Source organism: Neodiprion pinetum, chromosome 5 (assembly GCF_021155775.2).
Source record: "Neodiprion pinetum isolate iyNeoPine1 chromosome 5, iyNeoPine1.2, whole genome shotgun sequence".
Classification (NCBI taxonomy): Eukaryota; Metazoa; Arthropoda; class Insecta; order Hymenoptera; family Diprionidae; genus Neodiprion; species Neodiprion pinetum.
The window spans coordinates 20,968,265-20,987,603 of NC_060236.1; the positions used below are offsets into that span (position 1 = coordinate 20,968,265).

General features: G+C 37.9%; 2 protein-coding genes and 1 long non-coding RNA gene across 8 annotated transcripts; 1 reads left to right on the forward strand and 2 right to left on the reverse strand.

Annotated features, from left to right (window-relative positions):
- Positions 1-64: 64 nt before the first annotated feature.
- Positions 65-17,669, reverse strand: vari (MAGUK p55 subfamily member vari). 6 transcript variants are annotated; one of them, XM_046629180.1, is made up of 9 exons: positions 17,659-17,669; positions 16,642-16,764; positions 11,278-11,402; positions 4,538-4,840; positions 4,135-4,371; positions 3,464-3,938; positions 2,433-2,767; positions 1,374-1,448; positions 65-1,141 (listed from the first exon to the last, which is right to left on the reverse strand). In XM_046629180.1, the coding sequence occupies exons 2-9, from the start codon at positions 16,760-16,762 to the stop codon at positions 965-967; spliced, it is 1,848 nt and encodes a 615-aa protein (XP_046485136.1). In that variant the 5' UTR covers positions 16,763-16,764; positions 17,659-17,669; the 3' UTR covers positions 65-964. The 6 variants fall into 6 exon arrangements, with proteins under 6 accessions (XP_046485136.1, XP_068992717.1, XP_046485137.1 ...); XM_069136616.1 differs by lacking the exons at positions 16,642-16,764; positions 17,659-17,669 and adding an exon at positions 14,162-14,264; XM_046629181.2 differs by lacking the exons at positions 16,642-16,764; positions 17,659-17,669 and adding an exon at positions 12,424-12,572.
- Positions 7,337-9,286, forward strand: LOC124220391 (uncharacterized). Its single transcript, XR_006883588.2, has 3 exons — positions 7,337-7,572; positions 7,877-8,742; positions 8,817-9,286. It is a non-coding gene; the product is annotated as an uncharacterized lncRNA (long non-coding RNA).
- Positions 17,670-17,808: 139 nt separating the features above from the next.
- On the reverse strand, positions 17,809-19,233 carry Bet5 (blocked early in transport 5). Its single transcript, XM_046629189.2, has one exon. It carries the CDS (start codon positions 18,960-18,962, stop codon positions 18,540-18,542), a length of 423 nt encoding a protein of 140 aa, XP_046485145.1. The 5' UTR covers positions 18,963-19,233; the 3' UTR covers positions 17,809-18,539.
- Between the last annotated feature and the right edge of the window lie 106 nt (positions 19,234-19,339).

Here is a 19,339-nt window from a genome sequence, read left to right on the forward strand (position 1 = left end):
GAAAAAATTCATCGACATATTTTGTACCGCATTGCCTTTAAATGAAAATACAAACGAACTCACAAATTTTCAAATAAATCTTTATTGTTATAAAGTTCTTAAGTGGCTTTTTCTTACCTGTTGCCTATTTACACAGGTGAAAAATAAATGATGGTATATGATGTGTACATATAATATATGTATATGTATATGTTGGTATATATATATACATGACAAAATGTTTGTGAAAAAATATGATATATATATACGCTAGTATGGTATTTCATTGCAAAAAGCACATTTACGGGTTTATTCAGCTAATGAAAATTAAAAGTGAAAGAAAATTTCTCATGACCTTCATTGCTTCTCTATATATATGTTACACAACCAGTTTCGGAGCTAATTAGTGACTTGAAAATATCGCAAAAATATATTAGAATATGTGTACATCATACATAACGTAAAGAAAATAATATATTGATCGGTCAAGAAATATTATGATTGTTATTGTAATTTTCGTAAAGCAATGGCAAATATAAGGGAGAGAAAAATAAAATATAAATAAATACATATAATACATATGTATGTAATGTAGAGATATCATTCTTACGCGAAATTATATAGGTGCGGGTACCGCACACAATCATATATTTCATATTAATTAACATCAATATTGTAGGTATATAATACAGCTAATAATTAAATACGGTGTCTTAAAAATATTGGACGGCATAATCTATAACTCATACACTTATACAATATACGTAAGGTTACGAATGGTGAACTAAAAATGTCTATAAAGTTATACCTATATAGCTTATTCTTACTATTTATTCACTTATATTTTTGAACTTGTTTGCATTAAGTTTACACATATATTACTGTTATACATATATATATATATATATATATATATATATATGCGTGTAATAATAGAAATACTAAATCTTTTTTCTGATGTTTGCGGACGTGTTTCTCGTATATACTAGTAAATCCAGTTTACCGGTACCCACTGATGCTCAGTTGCCAACGCCTCCATGGCGGCAACGACTTGTCTGAACGTCTGGTCGAAATCTTCGTTGACGATAACTAAATCTATGTACTTTTCGTACGCTCGCTGTAGAGCTGCCGATTCCTCAAGCGTTGATCTCAGGTCGTCCTCCTGGGTAAATAAATGAATAAACATACAAATAGATAGATTGACCGTTGCGTGAGGAGCAAATATTAATTACTTTTCATCATCGCAGATACTTTTTTCTCACACTTTTTTTTTATAACGATATAATTATTTTCATGCGAATAATAATACACAATACTTCATGCGTATTTATATAATATGTACACGGTCAACATATGAAAAACAAAGTTAGTATATTTTAATTGTGTTTACAAACCTCGTATAGGGATGCGAGTGATTCCAGGGTGCGAGCTCGCCTTGAGCTAAACCTGATGGAGCTTTGTCGGTCAAACTAGCAAAGCCAACATCGACATACGAAAGTACCAAAAAAATGAAAATAAAAAAACATTGTGTCAATCATTACGGGCATTCTCAAATTAAAGTTTTAACAATAATAATTATAACAGTAATGTACGTCGGGCTTGGCAACGATCAATACATACATGTATGACACAAAACCTACGGATAGGAAGTAGAGGGCTTACGTAAAAGTATATAGAAATAGATAAATGTATATAGGAACTTTTGTAGGGATAAGCTTGAGATAATTTTTCACTCTGAATTCAGTCTACTGAAAATATTTCATCGGTAATCGTAACTCTTTCGTGGATGGATTTAAGTAAAAATATAAAAAGACATTATTGGAGATCCGTGAAGTTGATATAAATTGAATATCAACGTGCAGGGTGATTAACACGAAATAAGTTCATTTTTTTATAGCTACGTAAGTCAAATATATTTGATTTTACGTTAGAGAGTTGATTTTTTGGGGGAAACGTTTCTAGGAAAAATTTGCCATAATTTCAAAATAAGTTTATATAAACGGAAAAAGTTGTTCCAGGAATGACATCTATAGATACTTGATACAATATATATTTACACAATGCTACCATGCCAAATCATCAAAATGCTGAAATACGGTTTTATGAAGTACAAAGAAAAAAACGAATCAGCGTTCAATAGGTATCGGAGAAGGCCTTGAAGATGTATATTTTTTAACTTCTTTTCTTTTCACATAGAAAGGGCATAACTTGTCGAACTTTTCTAGAAACCATTCAATAATGATAGAATCTATAATGCAAAACAACCAAAAAAAAACTAAAGAGATGCTTACAATTTGTTTCCATTTAAAGTCGCGCCTCTATAGGCTAAATGCGGAATTGATATTTATAACAAAAACAGCCATTATCTATAATATGATTTTATCTGAAACGTCATAAAGTCTAGAAACTGATCCAATTGCTTGTGTACCGATTGCCAATGAACTTTTTTTTACCGTCAAATTTCTGCTACTGGCGCCAGTCGACCTTCCAAGATCGTACAGTGATTTTAACTGCTCCATGCCAGGTGCCGCGATGAATATAACATATGGCATGAACTCCGTGCTGTTGTGGAGTATCTTCAGTGCTGCCGGACTGCAGTCGAGCACGCACATCTTCCCTGCCCTTATCAATTCACGAACCGACTCCAATCTCGTTCCGTACAAGTGCCCACCGTGCTCACCGTGCTCCAAGTAACGGTGCTCCAGTATATCAGATTCCATTGATTCTCGGTCCGTGAACCAGTAGCTCCGTCCGTCTTCCTCCAACACCCTTGGAGGTCGCGATGTGTCTGGAAAAAGTCACTCCAAGATCAGACGAAAACCCTTACTTTGTGACCATGTAAACATCACAGCAATATAAGGATGATATAGTGAACATTGTTTTTTTCCTGTCTGTGAAGTTAACATTGACTAGTTGTTCCATACTTTCAGAACTCGCAAAAAATCAGGAATTCAATTTGAAAGAAGAAGTTTAATTCGAACCAAAATGGAAGATCTAATGAAATTGGCTTTTTGGTGATGACTTAAAAAGTTCCAAGCTTGAAAAATGACAAGAAAACTTATGCAGCCAAGCTACTTGAACTTGGAATCATTTCTCACTACATCAGTTTCATCTTTGATGTTGTGCTACATCTTGTCTGAAAACAATTTCGGAACACCTTAAATCCATATTTTCAGCTGACCGAAGCTTCCCGCAGTTTCAAAGTTCATAAAAGAAGAATTCTAAAGTTTATTCCGGACCAGAAGTGATGACAACGGGAATGTTCATTTTGGTGATGCAAATAAAGTCCTTAACAATTTGGTGCAATGACAAGAATTCTTTCACTAAAGTTTGCAACTTTGAAGGACATCAAACAACCTCAGTATCATCCTTTGTGTTTTACAATTTCTCCAGAGAGTGAATTGCCATTAGACAGTTTGAAAACCATCTCAATCCCGCTCAAAGCGTCGATTTTTCGGATAAGTGAAGTACATAGTAGACTCACATGGTACAATTGTGCCGAACTTGTCTGGGTCGCTGTTGATGAGTCTGTTTTTGAGGGTTCTTCGTCCGACGCCACGTGGCCCAACGAGAGCTAGAGTCTTGCGTCTGAAGGGCGGCATTCTGGCGACTTCTTCGTAAAGGAGAAGTTCGGCGCTGTCGAACTGCCCATTCAACTTCGACTGGTACATCTTGCGCTTTTTCTTCTTCGATATTCTCGTGCCGCAGATGCTTATCTTGTGCACGAAATCTGCCTCTGGTGGAACGAACGCCTTTCTACGCTCCTCAAGTTCCAGCGAGGGAATCAGACCAGGAGCACCCAGACCATCGCCCTCAACTCGGCGAGCCTGCCACCAGTTTGGATCTGCTTGATCGACTATCTGCAGGATGTCTCCTTTCTGGAACGGTAAACCGATCTCTCGGCATGGGAGCAACGTGTCTTCGGATGGATCATAGTCGAAAAGAGCTCGCATGTAACACTGCGGATTGAAAAATGGTTTCAAATATCGTTCATTCAATTACAATCGTTCCTTTCACACGTCCAAAATTGGTTCATTTCGATATTTTATGGGAGTAAAGTAACAGGTAATGTGATGCTTACTGATACTTTCGAAAAACAGTTTTATCGATTTGGTTAAATTGACGATAAGAGAAGCTTACAAAGGGGATAATTACCGTGGATTTTAGGGGCCTTGAACCGTCGTTGGTGAGTCCTGGTCCCAATTTCAACGTCAGGTTCTCCTTGGCTTCATGTATCGCTTGTTGCAGTTCATCCGGTGTGTGAACATCTTTTCCGTTAACTTCTAAAACTATTTCACCGACCCTCAAGAGACCCTGACGCGCCGCTGTACCACCACCCAAGATTCTCGCTATCACGAGGTTTCCTACGTCGTCGACTTGCACCGTCAGTCCCTAAAAATAAAAATGAAAATCGAAGAATGATGAATTGTAAAACTTTCAAAACCAAAAATCTACTGCAGCCTTGTTATGGCTAGTTAACAAAAGTTTACAATAATTTAACGGATTTCCATTGCTCGCAACTTAGATGTTCATGCATTGACTTTTTTTCAAAACTCACCAATGGCTCGTCTTGGTTTCTTCGCAGCCCTACGACCCTAACAGCAACGGTTCTGTCATCGGCCGGCATATTGTTGGTTACGAATGATTGATCAGGCGTCGAAGCAGCGTCGCGACGTTCGGCGACCGCGTCGTGGGTTTCGAGCAGGGCTTTGAAATGTGGGTTCTTTAAGAGCCTCGTCAATTCCCTTGCGTTTTGATCGGGTGATGATTTGAAACCGTGGACAATATCGTCAACTATGTCACACGCCTGGCAAACTGGATTCGCAAAACCGGCCGGCGAGTCTTCTAGGCGATCTTGAACCTGTTGGTGCACCAGATTGCAAAAATGAATAAATTATTAATGCTTATTTCAAGTTTGTTTTTGCTGTATCATAATATATTCTTGCAACGTATCATGCATCTTTTTTTATTTTCAAATTCGGTTAGAACCAATCGTGGTGCAGGAGATCGATTTATAGAATATGGCATGATTTTTTGAAACTTGCATAGTTTTCTAATTCAAAATAATTTCAGATTCAAGTGATTGAAAATCAACTAATGATATTATTTCAAATTTCAAATTCGCATGTTTGATTTGGCAGCGATGCCAAAAACTTCGAATCTTCGCTTCAGTGTATGAAAAGGGTAATATTTGTATTGTTTAGATATACATATTTCGCAACCAAAGTGCATAACAATAAAATCATTATACCGCTACTTATTTAAACTTGGATACTACTGTTGTTTCACAATGATAACAATGTTCAATGTTTGTACGTTATGCTTGAAACGCGTTATTACACATGCATAATTTGCAAAAGAATGCACTGCAGACTATAATAACAATAATAATCATAACGATGATAAATGCGACAAAAATACTTGTCGTCGTTTGACTTTCCATACACCTACTGGTGTGGTTAATTCGTTAATTAGCAAATGAAAAAGGCAGTATCAAAATAATAACTTTTTTTCCTATAAAGATTTTTGATACCCTGCAATGGGCTGTGTTTCTGCATGGAAAACAGGAAACGTCGATCTCATAGTTCTCAGACAATCAGCGCAACGTATTTCATGTTTACATGGATCAGTTCCAGGGTTTACATCAATGCAGGTGTATACGTACATACGTATGTGTATATACAGTAGTTCGCCCACGCGATCGTCATGATTAATTCTTGCAAGTGACCAACATAGATCGAACAGAAACTGTACTTTGTATTTTCTGTCTACTTGCGTCGATTTTTACATAAACTTTCATGATTTACGTAGAGGCAGCTCAGCAGAGATTTTGCAAACTTGTGCGGTGTGTCAATAATTAAATCGAGCAACTATCCGGCCTGCAGCCTGTTGCTGTAAAGCGAATTTATCTTTGTACATATACGTATGGGGAATTCCATGCGAATTTGACCACATCTGACTTTGTTTAAAAAAGTTGTTGCCATTGTCCCATCTTTGGAACAGTACGAGATTTTTTTCAGATTTCTTATTCAAGTACTCAATTATTTATAAATATTTAAATTGCTTTTAAAAATGGCCTTTCTTAAAATTCTCAAAAAATTCTCATAAACTGTATTTTCTATTCCAAACATTTCAACACCAGGCCCATGATGTGCCGATTCTTTTCCATTTTACTTCAGCAGTTTCAATTTTGTCGGTCAACTAAAACATCGTTTGAACGGTCTGAAAATTTTCAAAAAATTCTCCAGCCTTATATTTTTTACGTTAAACATTTCTAGACCGGTTTCATTACGAAGCAATTAATTTTCTATTTTTTGGCACATTCAACTTTTTTCTATCAACTACATGTTATATATATACATATATAATATGATGATTTGTTGATGATTTGTTCAATGTATAACTTGCCGTTTTCACCGAACCGCTTCGATTTTATTTCTGCAGCCGATCGATCTGGGCAACGATTAAGTCCAACGCACTTGAGACTTTTGAAATTGAAACATTAGACCAGAAAACGACAGGAAGTCGTTCAAACGTTCTGCTGATCAGGGGCCGTGAATAATTCTCTATTATGTACACTATACCGATTAAGTGTTCTACACGTACACACACATACATGCAACTCTAAATTTCAAACGGACTTGGTCTAAATTTTAAACGAAGGATCGCAAACAACGAGTAGCGTTTTATTGAATATTCAGAAAAAAAATTCACTCACAAAGATCTCTCAAAAATGGAATGATCAACCACGAGCAAGCACTGTTTAAAACACTTTCTTCAAAAATCAGTCAAATATTCGGATATATATGTGTTTCATTGTGCCAATTCAAAATGAAACACCATGTACATTCAAAAGTCATGACTCGACTCAGTATTTTACTCGTTCACGTCGAGAGAGTATTCGATTCAACTGCCTCGCCCACGCTTGATGAAATACACTCTAACTAGTCCCTCAATCATGCTGTTGACGACGCCATCAGAAACCTCATTGGTTTATACAAACCAAGGAACATGTTTGCTGACCGATACTTTTAAAATGCAAAAAAACATTTTATAGTTTATGTTGTCGACAAAATGAACGGCAGTCTGCGTAACCGATGCAAATGATGACACAACCATTGCTAGCAATAAGTCATACGCAAAGACGCGAGTCAAGTTACTATATGTACTACTATACTACAATATCTGCTTATAAGCTACTACACTATTTATTACGAAATACCTCTGAGGCAAAAATAAAGAAAATGTCCTCACGATTGTATAATGATGACTGCATTGTGTATACTAAAAGACATTTGAAACCACACGAAGGCCATCGTGTCACTCACTGCCTGTAGTCAACCATGGATACTAATTTTTCAACCTCAGTGTACGTAAAATTTCAGTTAATACTGTCAAACTAGTATGCGTGTGTCAGTAAAAGGATTCAAATTTCGTAGAATGTGAGTCTGAAGATCTCGGAATTGAAGCAACAAAACAGAAGGAAAAGTAGCCACTGGTGTGGCCTGTACCAAAAGTACGATATTCACCATGTCGCTTCCCGACGCAATGGGAATTAAGCATACGGGGGAAACGCCCAGTCAACAGAAAGAGGTAACGCAAGACCACCAAACGATGATTTGTGTCCCGACGAAGAGGAAAACCACGTAGAGTAGTCCCGTAGAGTCTGGTCCAAAATTATTTCGCATATTTTCGAAACAGCGTTAAGAACAATGAGATCTTTGTTCACTCGTGAAGAAAAAGGTGATAGACTCATCCTCATGATTAATCAAGAAAAAAGTTCCATCTATTTTGACTAACTTGCCTCGAGTGAAAGGCTTCATGTTTGAACATGGCTTGTGGCGCCATTTAGCTTGCGACTCACCGATGATCAAAATCCAAACTGTTCTTCCAACAGGTCTACTTCGAAGGTGCGGAGGCTTGACATAGTCTTTTGGTGAACAGGAGTGACATACCTTGATCGGGAGTTGAACTCCCTCGACCTCAGACGTCGGCAGAGGATGGAACTGCAGATCACTTGTACCAGATTCGTGACGACGGCAATAACGAAAAAACGAAAGCTTATGAGTTCGTCGCAGAATGACGTGCTTCGGAGGACCGAGGTGTGCCGCTATTATCCGCCTCTGGGATCACTTTGTTGGCTTGGCTCGGCTTGACTTCACTTGGGGACCGCTCACAGCACACACGGCACAACGCAACGAACACAGTAGTTCCTCGCCTTCTAGCTTACCGCAGAAGACAGAGAACGGTACGGAATGGAACCGAACGGAACGGGCCCCTCTGCACTACTCCTTTACGAACAGGTGTGGAGGGGAGACCAGAAACCACCAGCCATACTACTGGCTAGGTATGCGATCCGATAACCCGCTCAGAGTTACATTTATGTGCAACACACTCACCTCGACTTCAGCGATTCTCATTTGATCCATGGGACTTTTATTCCATCCTTCACCATCTGGCATTCATGGATCAGAAGGAGGAACAATCATTGTAATGTTCGGACAAATGAATTGCTCAATGGTTCCAATGACCTTCATCATCTCTTCTGTGCGAAATTCACGAAACTCCGCGTCTACAGTCCGCCATTCGAGTGATAACCAAAGTTGACGTTAGATTCAAGCTTCAGCATGAACCCGTTCGTCTGACTGAACAGAATGCTTTTTGATTTCGTAAAAAGTTGAGCAGAGAAAAATCAAACCATTTATTTAACCACTGGCTTCGATTGACCAATAATGAAATCGACACTACTCGATTTTCTTGTGGGTATGAGATTCGACACTATGAACAAACACGATTTGAATAGAAAAAAGAATTACTATTTGCGTTTCGTCTTACAGATTGGTGAAAAGGCCCCATGTGATCAACTGTGTGATGGAAGTTGTTCGAACACTATATGCTGAGTGGAATCACTCAGAACCAGCTAATGCTAATGGCATATAGCATAAACAGCTTTTTCGGTTCCAGTAGCGGTACAACATAGAAGAAAATAAAGGGCTTCTGGGTCTGAAGTGTAACGGATTTGTTGTAATGTTTATTGCAGATGTTACCTGCTATGGCTGACCGACTAACACGTTTGAGAACAGACTGAAGCATGAGGAATAATTGCGAAACTCGTTTACGGGGCATTTGTACCGTTGTTCACTTTCAATTCGTCGTAGTCCGCGTAGATCGGCATGTACTCGATGTTCAATATTATTTTCGCTATTACTGTACCTACTACTAATTACACTCACTGTCACCTGATTGTCTTCGTGTAAAAGCCTGATGAATTTCGTACGGTACGAAGAATAAACAGTTGTGAAGATCCCTTTTCGCACAGATTTCATTCAACCACGCAGAGCTCGAAGGAAAAACGACCATCGTGATCTATTTCCCTGTATGTGTTATATCGGGTTTCGTACATGATAGGAGTCGAATTGCACGTCGTGGCTACAATACCAATCCAGCAAAAAGTAGAGGACCGAAGGCTTGCGCACTACTTGCACCTACTGACCCGAGGACAATTGACTCGACGCCCATTCACCACTGACCACGGGGTATGGACCAATTATGTTCATATTACCATGTTAATGCTGAGAATCTTATGATTCACACCATAATTGCCAATTAACCCTGTATTCCAACTAACGAAGATCTAGACCTCTGACCCCTCAGATCCACTTTCCTAATCCACTCTCTATCTCTTTATCACGTGTCAACACTTCCCAATCTCTGCTTACCAGACTTCCTGACCAACTTTGTTTGGAAACGATTCAGGGTCGACATTCTCTCAGAGGTAATCCGAAAACTTTAATTATCAGTTCATAATGAAACTGCAGAGTGATTTCTGTGAAAACTTGTGTTCAAGAGAACATCAGATTATCAACTGAATTTAATTACCGCTGTGATTGAAAACAGTGTCTAATATATAATTTTTATTTTACTTCCGATAATTGTGAAATTGGATTCTCTCGAATTTGTTTTTTTCAATATGCTCAGCCCGAATCATTCTTTGACCAGTTATCTTTGGTATTAAGGTGAGAATTATGATCTGAGTCAGAATTCAGATAAAAGTTACAATGGCCAAACGTTGATTAGGCTTTATTTATACGAATAGTCATATTTCTATGGGATCTCTTATTTATTAACTGAGAACATTCGATGACACAGTTTAGACTTTCAATCAGAGAGCAATTCACTAGAAATTTCATATAAAAAATGTCTTAACAGTGGTTGAAATTCGATATCTGCATCTCGTGAGATTTTGAGTCGATTATGAACTTCATAATGCAAAGACCGGTGAGAATCCGAGGCTGTTAACCCGTCTTTTCGTCGGTTCTTTCCTCCTTCTTTACACACGCACACATGTCCGGCCAGGCCATGAGGCTTTCTGCCTTACCTGGACGGAATGTGTGGCTCGGCGAGTAGGTAAACATGAAGTTAGGTTTGGTTTAGCTGGATATCACAGAGAGGGGGAATTCTTCATTATACATATTACTGTATATGATGTGGTGGTGGGTGCGTGCCATGCTGTATGCGCATTTACATACTACGCGTATACACACTTTCTTGCTTGCAGCTATCAGAAGATGAAACGATGCTGAAGTTGGCTGGCTAACCCAAGATGTCAGGATTGTAACGATGGTAAAGAGGGCCCGCAACGTCAAACATTATTGTGTCATAAATTTCCTGCAATTATTACACTTTTTCTCAAACAGAAGTGAATTAAAAGAAACGGTATCCCTCTTTACAGAGAATCAAACTTGCAAGGTGAAAACATCAAGTGGAAATATTGAATCGTTAATGATTATGGATAGATTCTACGATTCTATCATTTTGCAAGTGTACCAAGTTTCAGTGCTTTCGTTATGATCATGTTTCAATCGAAGTAAAATTGAATGAATGTTATGATATTGCCTTCAATTGAACTGGTTAGATATTTTTTACATTTAAAATAATAGAACGGAATGATCTCTTGAGATTTTTCAAACAATTGAGCAGTTTTGATTTGGCTTTCACGATATCAAAATTTTTTTCACATCTTGCGCTAACTCGCTAACTAAATTTTTATGGATGGACAGCTCCTGTAATGGGATAAATTTTGCAGTCCATCATTTTAATTCTGAATCGACCGAAATGGTTTGTTGTATCCTAAGTGACACAGGTATATCTTCTTTTAACAAGTTTTAAAATTTACTGTTACGAACGTGATTTGTGCAGATTATACTTTGATAGAGTTTGTGCCTTTCTGGCAAAACGAAAGTCCAGAATGTGAACAATGCGCGTTTTGTTTCACAATAGAAATCAAAAGCAACTGACCTTAATCAGCGAAGTGACAACGGGACTGTCAAGTAGACCCTTCAGGAAAAGTAGATCAGTGTCGTCGGCTGCGACTTGGAGTTTTCCGAGTTCCTCGATGTTGTCGCGAACGTGGTTGAAAGCGGCTGGAACAGAACCCTCCATTGTACTAAAATACGCCAGAATCGTGGTTTTTTTTTAGGGTGGTGTGAGGTCGCGCGAATCGTACAGCGCAACGCTACGTAGTAACGTGCAACGTAACTTATCGTTAACCAAAACGTGTTACGTTATACCTACTAACGTATGTATAATGTACCTAGTCGCCTAAGGGTGGGTGTGAGCTACTCGGATCCCCTGCACGGTGTCGCTACTGCGCGAAAACTGCGCGAACTCGGGCTCTGAAGAACGCGAATGAACGAAACCCAACCCTGCACACCCCGTCGGGTGTGGCACGCGTAAACCAACCCCTACAAACTCTCGCTATATGTATAGCCTTGCCGTACTCTACGGGATCAATATAAGCAACCCCCTCAAGCCGAGAGCCACAGGTGGTCGAATGGACGACTCAAACTCGTGGCGAATTCTTCCGGCAGCTTTCACATTTTGACAAGTTTCAATTCTTTCCAATTTCACTTCCCTGTCAAAGATTCTAACGAATTGCTGACGTTGTTACGAAATTACCTTCTATTTTTTGGGTAGCTGCAATTTTTTTTGCTCAATATTATGAGGAATCTCCCTAGTGTGGCTCATCAGATTAATGCAACGAATTGATATTAAAAAAAAAAAGTAGCATGTTAATCTGAAAAAAAAGACTTAATTTACGCCGTTAACCAACACTTTTTAATTAGAGTAACCGAATTTTATTGTACAATATTTTTTCAATGCCTTGGTTTTTGCTTTTGTATTTCCTCTTTTTCGTTTCACTGTTGTAATTTGAAGATTGTTTACTTTCAGTTTTTGTTAATATATGTGGTCATGTTTTGAGATTTGTTAATTTTTCTTATTTTTGTTTGCAACTTATATAAATCGTGAATGAAAATTGCAATTGAGATTGTGTGGTTATTTTTAGAGAAGGAGATAGCATGAAAAAAAGTTTGAGTCTTGTGGAGAAAAAAAAAAAAAAATACTAGGATGAATGAGTGAAAATTGAAACACAAAGAAGCATACCATTGTCGACTTGGTGTTGAGTTTTGGCGCCATTGACAGCGTCCATACTAGCCAGAAGGTGCCTGTCGTCTGGGCGTTCTTTGCGCCGAAAAAGACGTACCATAGTGTTTTTGGATATTGTATATGCACCTTTGTATTAGAATATCGCAGTTTTTTTTTTTTTGGTTTTGTTTTTTTTCCGTGTCTTTTAACTTTCCGTGCTTCCCAAGCTTTTCTTGATTGTTTGTTTTATTTTTTTCTCTTGCGTCATTAAGAGAACATACTTTTTTCTTAGCTGCTATAATTATACGCACACCTGCAAATATGGTGCTGGGGTCTTTGGCAATCGCATCAACTACGCGATCGTTAGTTTCGCGAATATTTTTTCAATGTCTGCTTCGAATTAACATTATCTCGTATATCATGACACGGTGCATTTTATTATTTACATCTCCGATTTATTTTTCAAAAAATCATCAAATCCCAGCTTACATTTCTTCACTTCCTATTTTTCTCTTCTTTTTGTCTCTCTCGCTCTTATTCTCTCTTATTCTCTCTTAGTTAGGTTGAAAAAAAAAAACCTTATTATACCCACGTGTAATATTTACGCACTAAAATCCGTTTATCCTCGCGTTCATCTCACCCATAGCGGTACCAGTGAAAAGACAACACTGTCACTAATTAATTTTGCAGAGATCGTGTACATAGAAAACATAATTACAGGTAACTGGCTATTACACATTGGAGAGTGAAAAACCCGCAAGGTAAAAACATTTCGAATTGCCTTCCTGTCTGCCTGTCTGCCAGCTGACTGCGACACGAGGCGTGAGCTTTCCTCTATTCATGAATACTAGTTGTTGGACTAGCGGAGTTAGATACGTATAGTATACGTCTAGGCAACGGTCTTCGCTTTAGAACTATGCTAGGTATACATGAATATGTGTAGTATACATGTGAGGTACAGTTCTAACTCGCTACCTACTCACTCACTCTCGGTTTGCGTCATGGTGTGATGGTTTAGCGTGTATGTATGTTCATGGATCACGTGTGTGCATTTATATATACAGGGCATTCCACGCCATCTCAAACGACGTCGTGTCCTGACCATTTCAGATTTTGTTCAAACAATTTATGCAATTGCCCCAACTCCGAAACAATACCCCGGATTTTTTGTGGCTTTTTTTTCGTGCACATTTGTTTTGCTTATGATTTTTGAAATCCAAAATGTCTGTGGCCGTAATCTGAAATCGGCAAAAAAATGTTTAAATCTTGTGTGAGATATTAAAATTTTCAAGTCTAGACCCAGTGCGAGCCAGCGTATCGTCCTTATTTGCCTCGATTTTTTATCGGAAGAAAGATTTAAAAAAAAAATGTATCGAAGAGTTAGTTCACTATAGATGGCTGCTTATAAAATTTCATGAGTAATACATGGTATTTGAAATTTTTTTGAGATTGTTACAGGCTGATTAAAAAAAAAAACTTATAAATCCTGGGATGTGTATGAAAATGTTTGAGCAGCAGCCTATAAAAAGCTGATGATTGCTTTTTTTGAAATTTTTTGAGATCTCTAAATTAAGGTTAAAGATATGTCGGTTTTCAAAAATCATAAGTAAAACAGAATTACTGAACAAAATTTTAAAACATTGAGACCACTGTCTTGGATTTGGGACAATGTTATAAAAATTTTGAAAAAAAAAGAAAAAAACAAATCGTGAGGGTCCGACGTCGGTTGAGTCGGCATGGAATGCCCTATACTTACACTCAGTTCCCTTACTCGTTGGTTTCTCTTCCTCTCCTTTTCTCTTGCGGGAAAAAGAAGGTAACTTTCTAAGGACGCATACTTGCATTAGATACACACGATTTAGATATGTGGATGTACAAACGCATACTCTATACGGAGTGGCCACGGGATTTTAGCCCCGATGAATAAAGTAAAAGAAAGCCACCTAAGAGACTTCTCGCAGTTGAAATGTTTCGGCACTGTCTATATAAACATCTTTGAGACATGTCTACACAAATCTTTCGGACATTTTTTTTCATACATAGCCCTAATGAGGAACAATGGTTTTTAGACGTCTTCCGAAGGTGTCATGAATCTCTGGTATTTGTCATCGTTTTATCAGAAAACTCGATAGAGACGTCTTAGGAAAATAATGTATACGTCTTTAAGGTGTTTTCGAACTTTGAAAGAAATTGGTACGAACTCGAATCAATCTGTTTTTGTTTCTTTCATCCACTTAAAAAAAAAATATACGCAGTCAAAGACGCCCGGAAAATATTAATTTTTTTCTTTGGAAGCTCAAAAAATGAAACTTTCAAATCTAACGGCACCCAGATATCTTCTAAAACTTTTGAAACGCACGTTTAAAAGACGAATTCCCGTATGCTACTTTACAAAATATAGATAGCGAATGTTTTCATAAGTGTTTTTTCGAAGTACAATAGATACGGACCGTACAAAAGTTTCTATCTTGCAATTATGTCACATAAAACTCGTAGGATTTGAATAAGATTTAATTTTACCGACTTGTGACCACCCTATATAACTGTTTTCACATAAACGTGTTCTGTGCCTCCCCATCTCTGTTCCCCTGTAACAGAGTAAAAGCCACGTGGTCGGTGGGGTCGGTTGGTCGGTTGATTCGTGCAGGTATGCACGCGGGTATTGTCGCAGGTAAAAATGCCTTCACCTTCTCGTGTTATTATACCTGGTGTCGCGACGCCTGTGCGTATCATAAGACATTTCTAGGCAAGGTGTTATGCCCCTGGGACGGGTAATATTGTTACATGGATAATGTCACAATTGTGTATTTAGGATTATATGCTTAGGTCCATCAGCAAAAACACTGGTATTTAGTAATGGGATTTTGCCTTCTTTCTCTAAAATTACGTCTCTTTTGTCAATTTTTCGCCAAGTCGTGAATTAAAATTGTAAATAACCCAAGTTTATTTTTAACACCAAGTTTTGCGGCGGTAAATTTTTGTTTTTTAAAGCTTTGTTTTTCAAGATATTTTACGTCAGCGTAAATCCCAGAGTGCCAAGATTATAATTTTGCTCAACGAATCATCAAGGGGGGAGTCGGAGAAAAAAGAAGAATTTTAACTTACCAAAGGAAAAAAATTACGAAAGCAAAAGCACTATCAATTTTCATCCGCAACCAGCTGCGCAACTGTAATATTAATATTTTCCGCCCAAACAACTAAATCGCATACTTGTTTTTTGATATGTTATATAATCCAGAAATCTGTGTTTTCATTCTATAATAATAATAATTAACTCCTGCGTTAAAGTCGCGCTCTTCTTCCTTTGGTTTACCAAATTTTCGCATCATAATTATTTGCACTTATCGTTACAATTCAGCACTGATTTTTCTGTATTAGAGCGATTTTTGCAGCTTTTCATTCGTCGCAATCTTCGCGGCAGCACCAAAGCCGAAGAAAGAAATAGAAATAACATCACACATTAAAAAAATCACAGAAATCAAAAACTCGTAAAACACACGTGCGCAAATAATGGATCAGAATGTTAATCTGTTCAGGGAAAAGTATAAAAAAGAAAAAGATCTGTTTAAAATCCGTTCAACTCATTTCGACGCGAGAGACTTCTATTCTGCTCCGCGACGCTGGATGCAGGCAGTCTCAACAGAAGGAAATCTTACGACTCTGGGATTGTTGCTCTACAGCGGAGAGAGATGGTAATTTCGAAGAGTGGGTCAGATGGTCTCACTGAGATACAAACTACCGACGAGACGTTGCAGGTTAGCGAAGAAGATGAAAACCAGCTGCCTTCATGCTGTGAAGCTGTGATTTTTACTATTGCAATTCGCTTGTGGTTTACAATGAGCGAAAGCAGAAACGAAGCAACAAGAAACATGAAATGCGAGTTTTCAAAAACTTCAAAATTAAAGTGTATTATATCAATCCGTTTGAAGAAAAAATGTTGGTAAAACGCACTCTGACAAACTGAAAATAGCGACAAGTACTGGATAAAATTCAACTATCAGGGTTGTTGGGGAGAGGAATTCTTGGGATCGGTCTAATAACGAGATCCTCAATAATATATAGTCTCTTCAAGAATGACATCTGGATAATATTAACAGAGCTGTGTCAAATAACCTAGCCATGAGTTGGAGCGTCATTAAGCGTTAATTACAATCGAGCGAACTGATAAGAAGAGGGATGATAATGAATTGATGTTTAATATCATCGAAAAAACTAATCGGCCGGGTTATTACTCACCAACTATGTTGGAACGACGATCATTGTAACCGCTTGTGCAACATCCACGACTTCTAAACGTCTCTTGCAACGCTGAACACCCACAAACGATTGTCGAACCCATTTCTTTTCCAGTCTTCATTTCTATTATTATTATTTTATTTCCATCAGAAAAATGAATTCAATTTTTTAATACACATTCCTATAAGGTTTACCCTCTTCTTCTAACTTGCACTCGGACAGATTTTATTCGATTAGGTACACTGAATCTCAATTTGCCTTGTGCTAGAACCATTTCATGATTTCTATCTTCGATTTTCTTTGTTTATTTCTGCGCTCTCGGTTTTTTTCATCCCGATTCTAATCTAATTTTCGGCTTCACTTGATTTGAATTCCAACTTGATCACATGAAGTGGCACTCGACTTTTCTTGGTATGGAATTTGACATTTTGTTTTCCATCTGTTTCTTTCAGTATCCTTAAAATTTTCGAGTCTCAAGTTTTCCTCAGCTTCTCTAACACTCAATTTTTACTCGATCTGTGGTGTACGAGTATAACAAGCTATAGAGGGCTAAGTTGTGACGTAAATCGAGTGTGACGCGCGAGTATAATGGAAGAAACATAAACAAATGTTTTTTGCAATGACGTTTAGAAAGCTATGTTTAATACAAAGTTATCAAAAAGACTATACGTATTAAACGCGCAAAGAAACGACCGCGCTATCCTGGTTAGATGATGTAACGCATGGATCTGCTAATTCTTCTTCACGTCATTCTACTTCTTCTGCCATTTTATACGTACGGTGTATTTAGGCCTTGTGGTTCGCACTTGTAACGCGAGTAAATGATACAATAATTATTATTGTGTCCATTGGGCGTTGGGCCAAAAACTATTGCAGGACTCTCTTCGCAAATTTTATCCGGTAAACGTCCACCCGCCCCCTATTCCTATATTAACTATTCCTCCGGCTATTCCTATTCATAGATCCACGACGATATAAGAAGCTCACAAACCAAACAAATCCGTGACGTATACATACCTGCATGCGTGGTCGTGTTATTCGATCAAACATGCTAATCAGGTCTTGAGGCGATGCCATGCACAACCGTTGAGGCACCCCGAACCGTCGGTAACATGAAAACTGCAGGTTTTTCTTTTCGACAAATCAAGATTTCAACTGTTGAGCAAATTCTTTAAAATATGTTTATTTTATCGCAGTATGCATTTATAATTATTCCGAAATTGCAGTAGGATTCATTTAAGGAGAATTCGTAAAAACGCAGAAGTATAGTAGAACCATCTCACTCGTGGTAGACTACATAAAACCGTTATCAATCATTAACATGAACATTAATTACAAGAGTTTCCTATACATGAATTCCATGCTCGTTTTTTTTTTCACGTCTGTTATTAAATTTCCTCTAAATGTTTACAATTGCGTGATTTCGTGTAATGATAATCTCGTATATTCTAGGTAGTAAAGATTGAATATTTTTCCGATTAAATGTAGTAATAAGAATAATAACAAAGAAAATTAGAATAACATAGTTTTAATACTTACAATATATGTACATTATAATTATACTACAGTTGTACAGCTGATTATTATTTTGTGATTACAACTTTTACAGACAAGAGACGAAATGAAATTTAGATACAATTCAAAATAATCAATCAATAACAATAATAGTGATTTAATGATACCAGCAAGTATAAGTGAACGTATAGAACTCGATTTAAAAAAAAGGAAAGTATCAGTTTTTCGGGATATATCGTCGCTGCAGTGTTTCGAAAATGTCCGAGTGACGTCGCTACTTGCTGGACAAACGTATCCTGAACACTTGTACGAAACTGATTGAGGATCACCACTGTGAGAGTTCCTACACCGTTATACGAGGCGAAATGCGGAAATGTTATTCCTCAAAAGTAAGGCGATGACTTGACCAACTCGTCAAGCTTGTTTTTGAAGAGTTCGCTCTGTATCGGTTCGTTCAATTGACAAAGTGGATTCTTAATCACATACTCGACGTAAATCTGGCTGTAAAGCTGTTGAAGCAGACCCCTAACGTTCTGCGCCGAGTTGTCGGTGTTCAGGACGAATTTCAACCCTGACGGTGTTTCCAAATAGTTCAACGTGTACTTGCTCGTTTTGTAGTGGAGGAAACCGTCCTTCGGGTCCAACGGCGATATTTTGTTTATGAACGATTTTATCGAAAACAGCATTCCGTACATCAGCTTAGCCTCCTCCTCCTTCGTCATTCCGGACTTATTCAAACGGTTCCATTCCGCGTAATACAAGAGGGTGCAATTACGCGAGAATATGTATAGGTTATGGACCGTCATGTTTACAACGTTCGATACTCGAAACTCTCACTCCTTTGATTTAATCTACAGGTTACTTCAGCCAGTCACTCGTCAAAAATACAATCAAATCCGCGTACGTAATCCATTAATTTTGACGATGGATCGACAAGATGTGAATATCTTTATTTTCCTCTCTAGGCTTTGTGATCAACCAATATGACAGCCGTCAAATGATGTTGACGCCTTTGGGATTTCGATTTCAGAATTTAGCTCCGCTGCCCCCGTCCGGAATATCCGAGTTCAGGCTGGAAGAAAGCGTCGACGCGTTCTGCTCGATTGCCGCTAGATGGCGCTACTTGTGGGTGCGCTAGTAATTTCTGGCAACGGCATCATCACAGCGTGATTAGATGTATGTA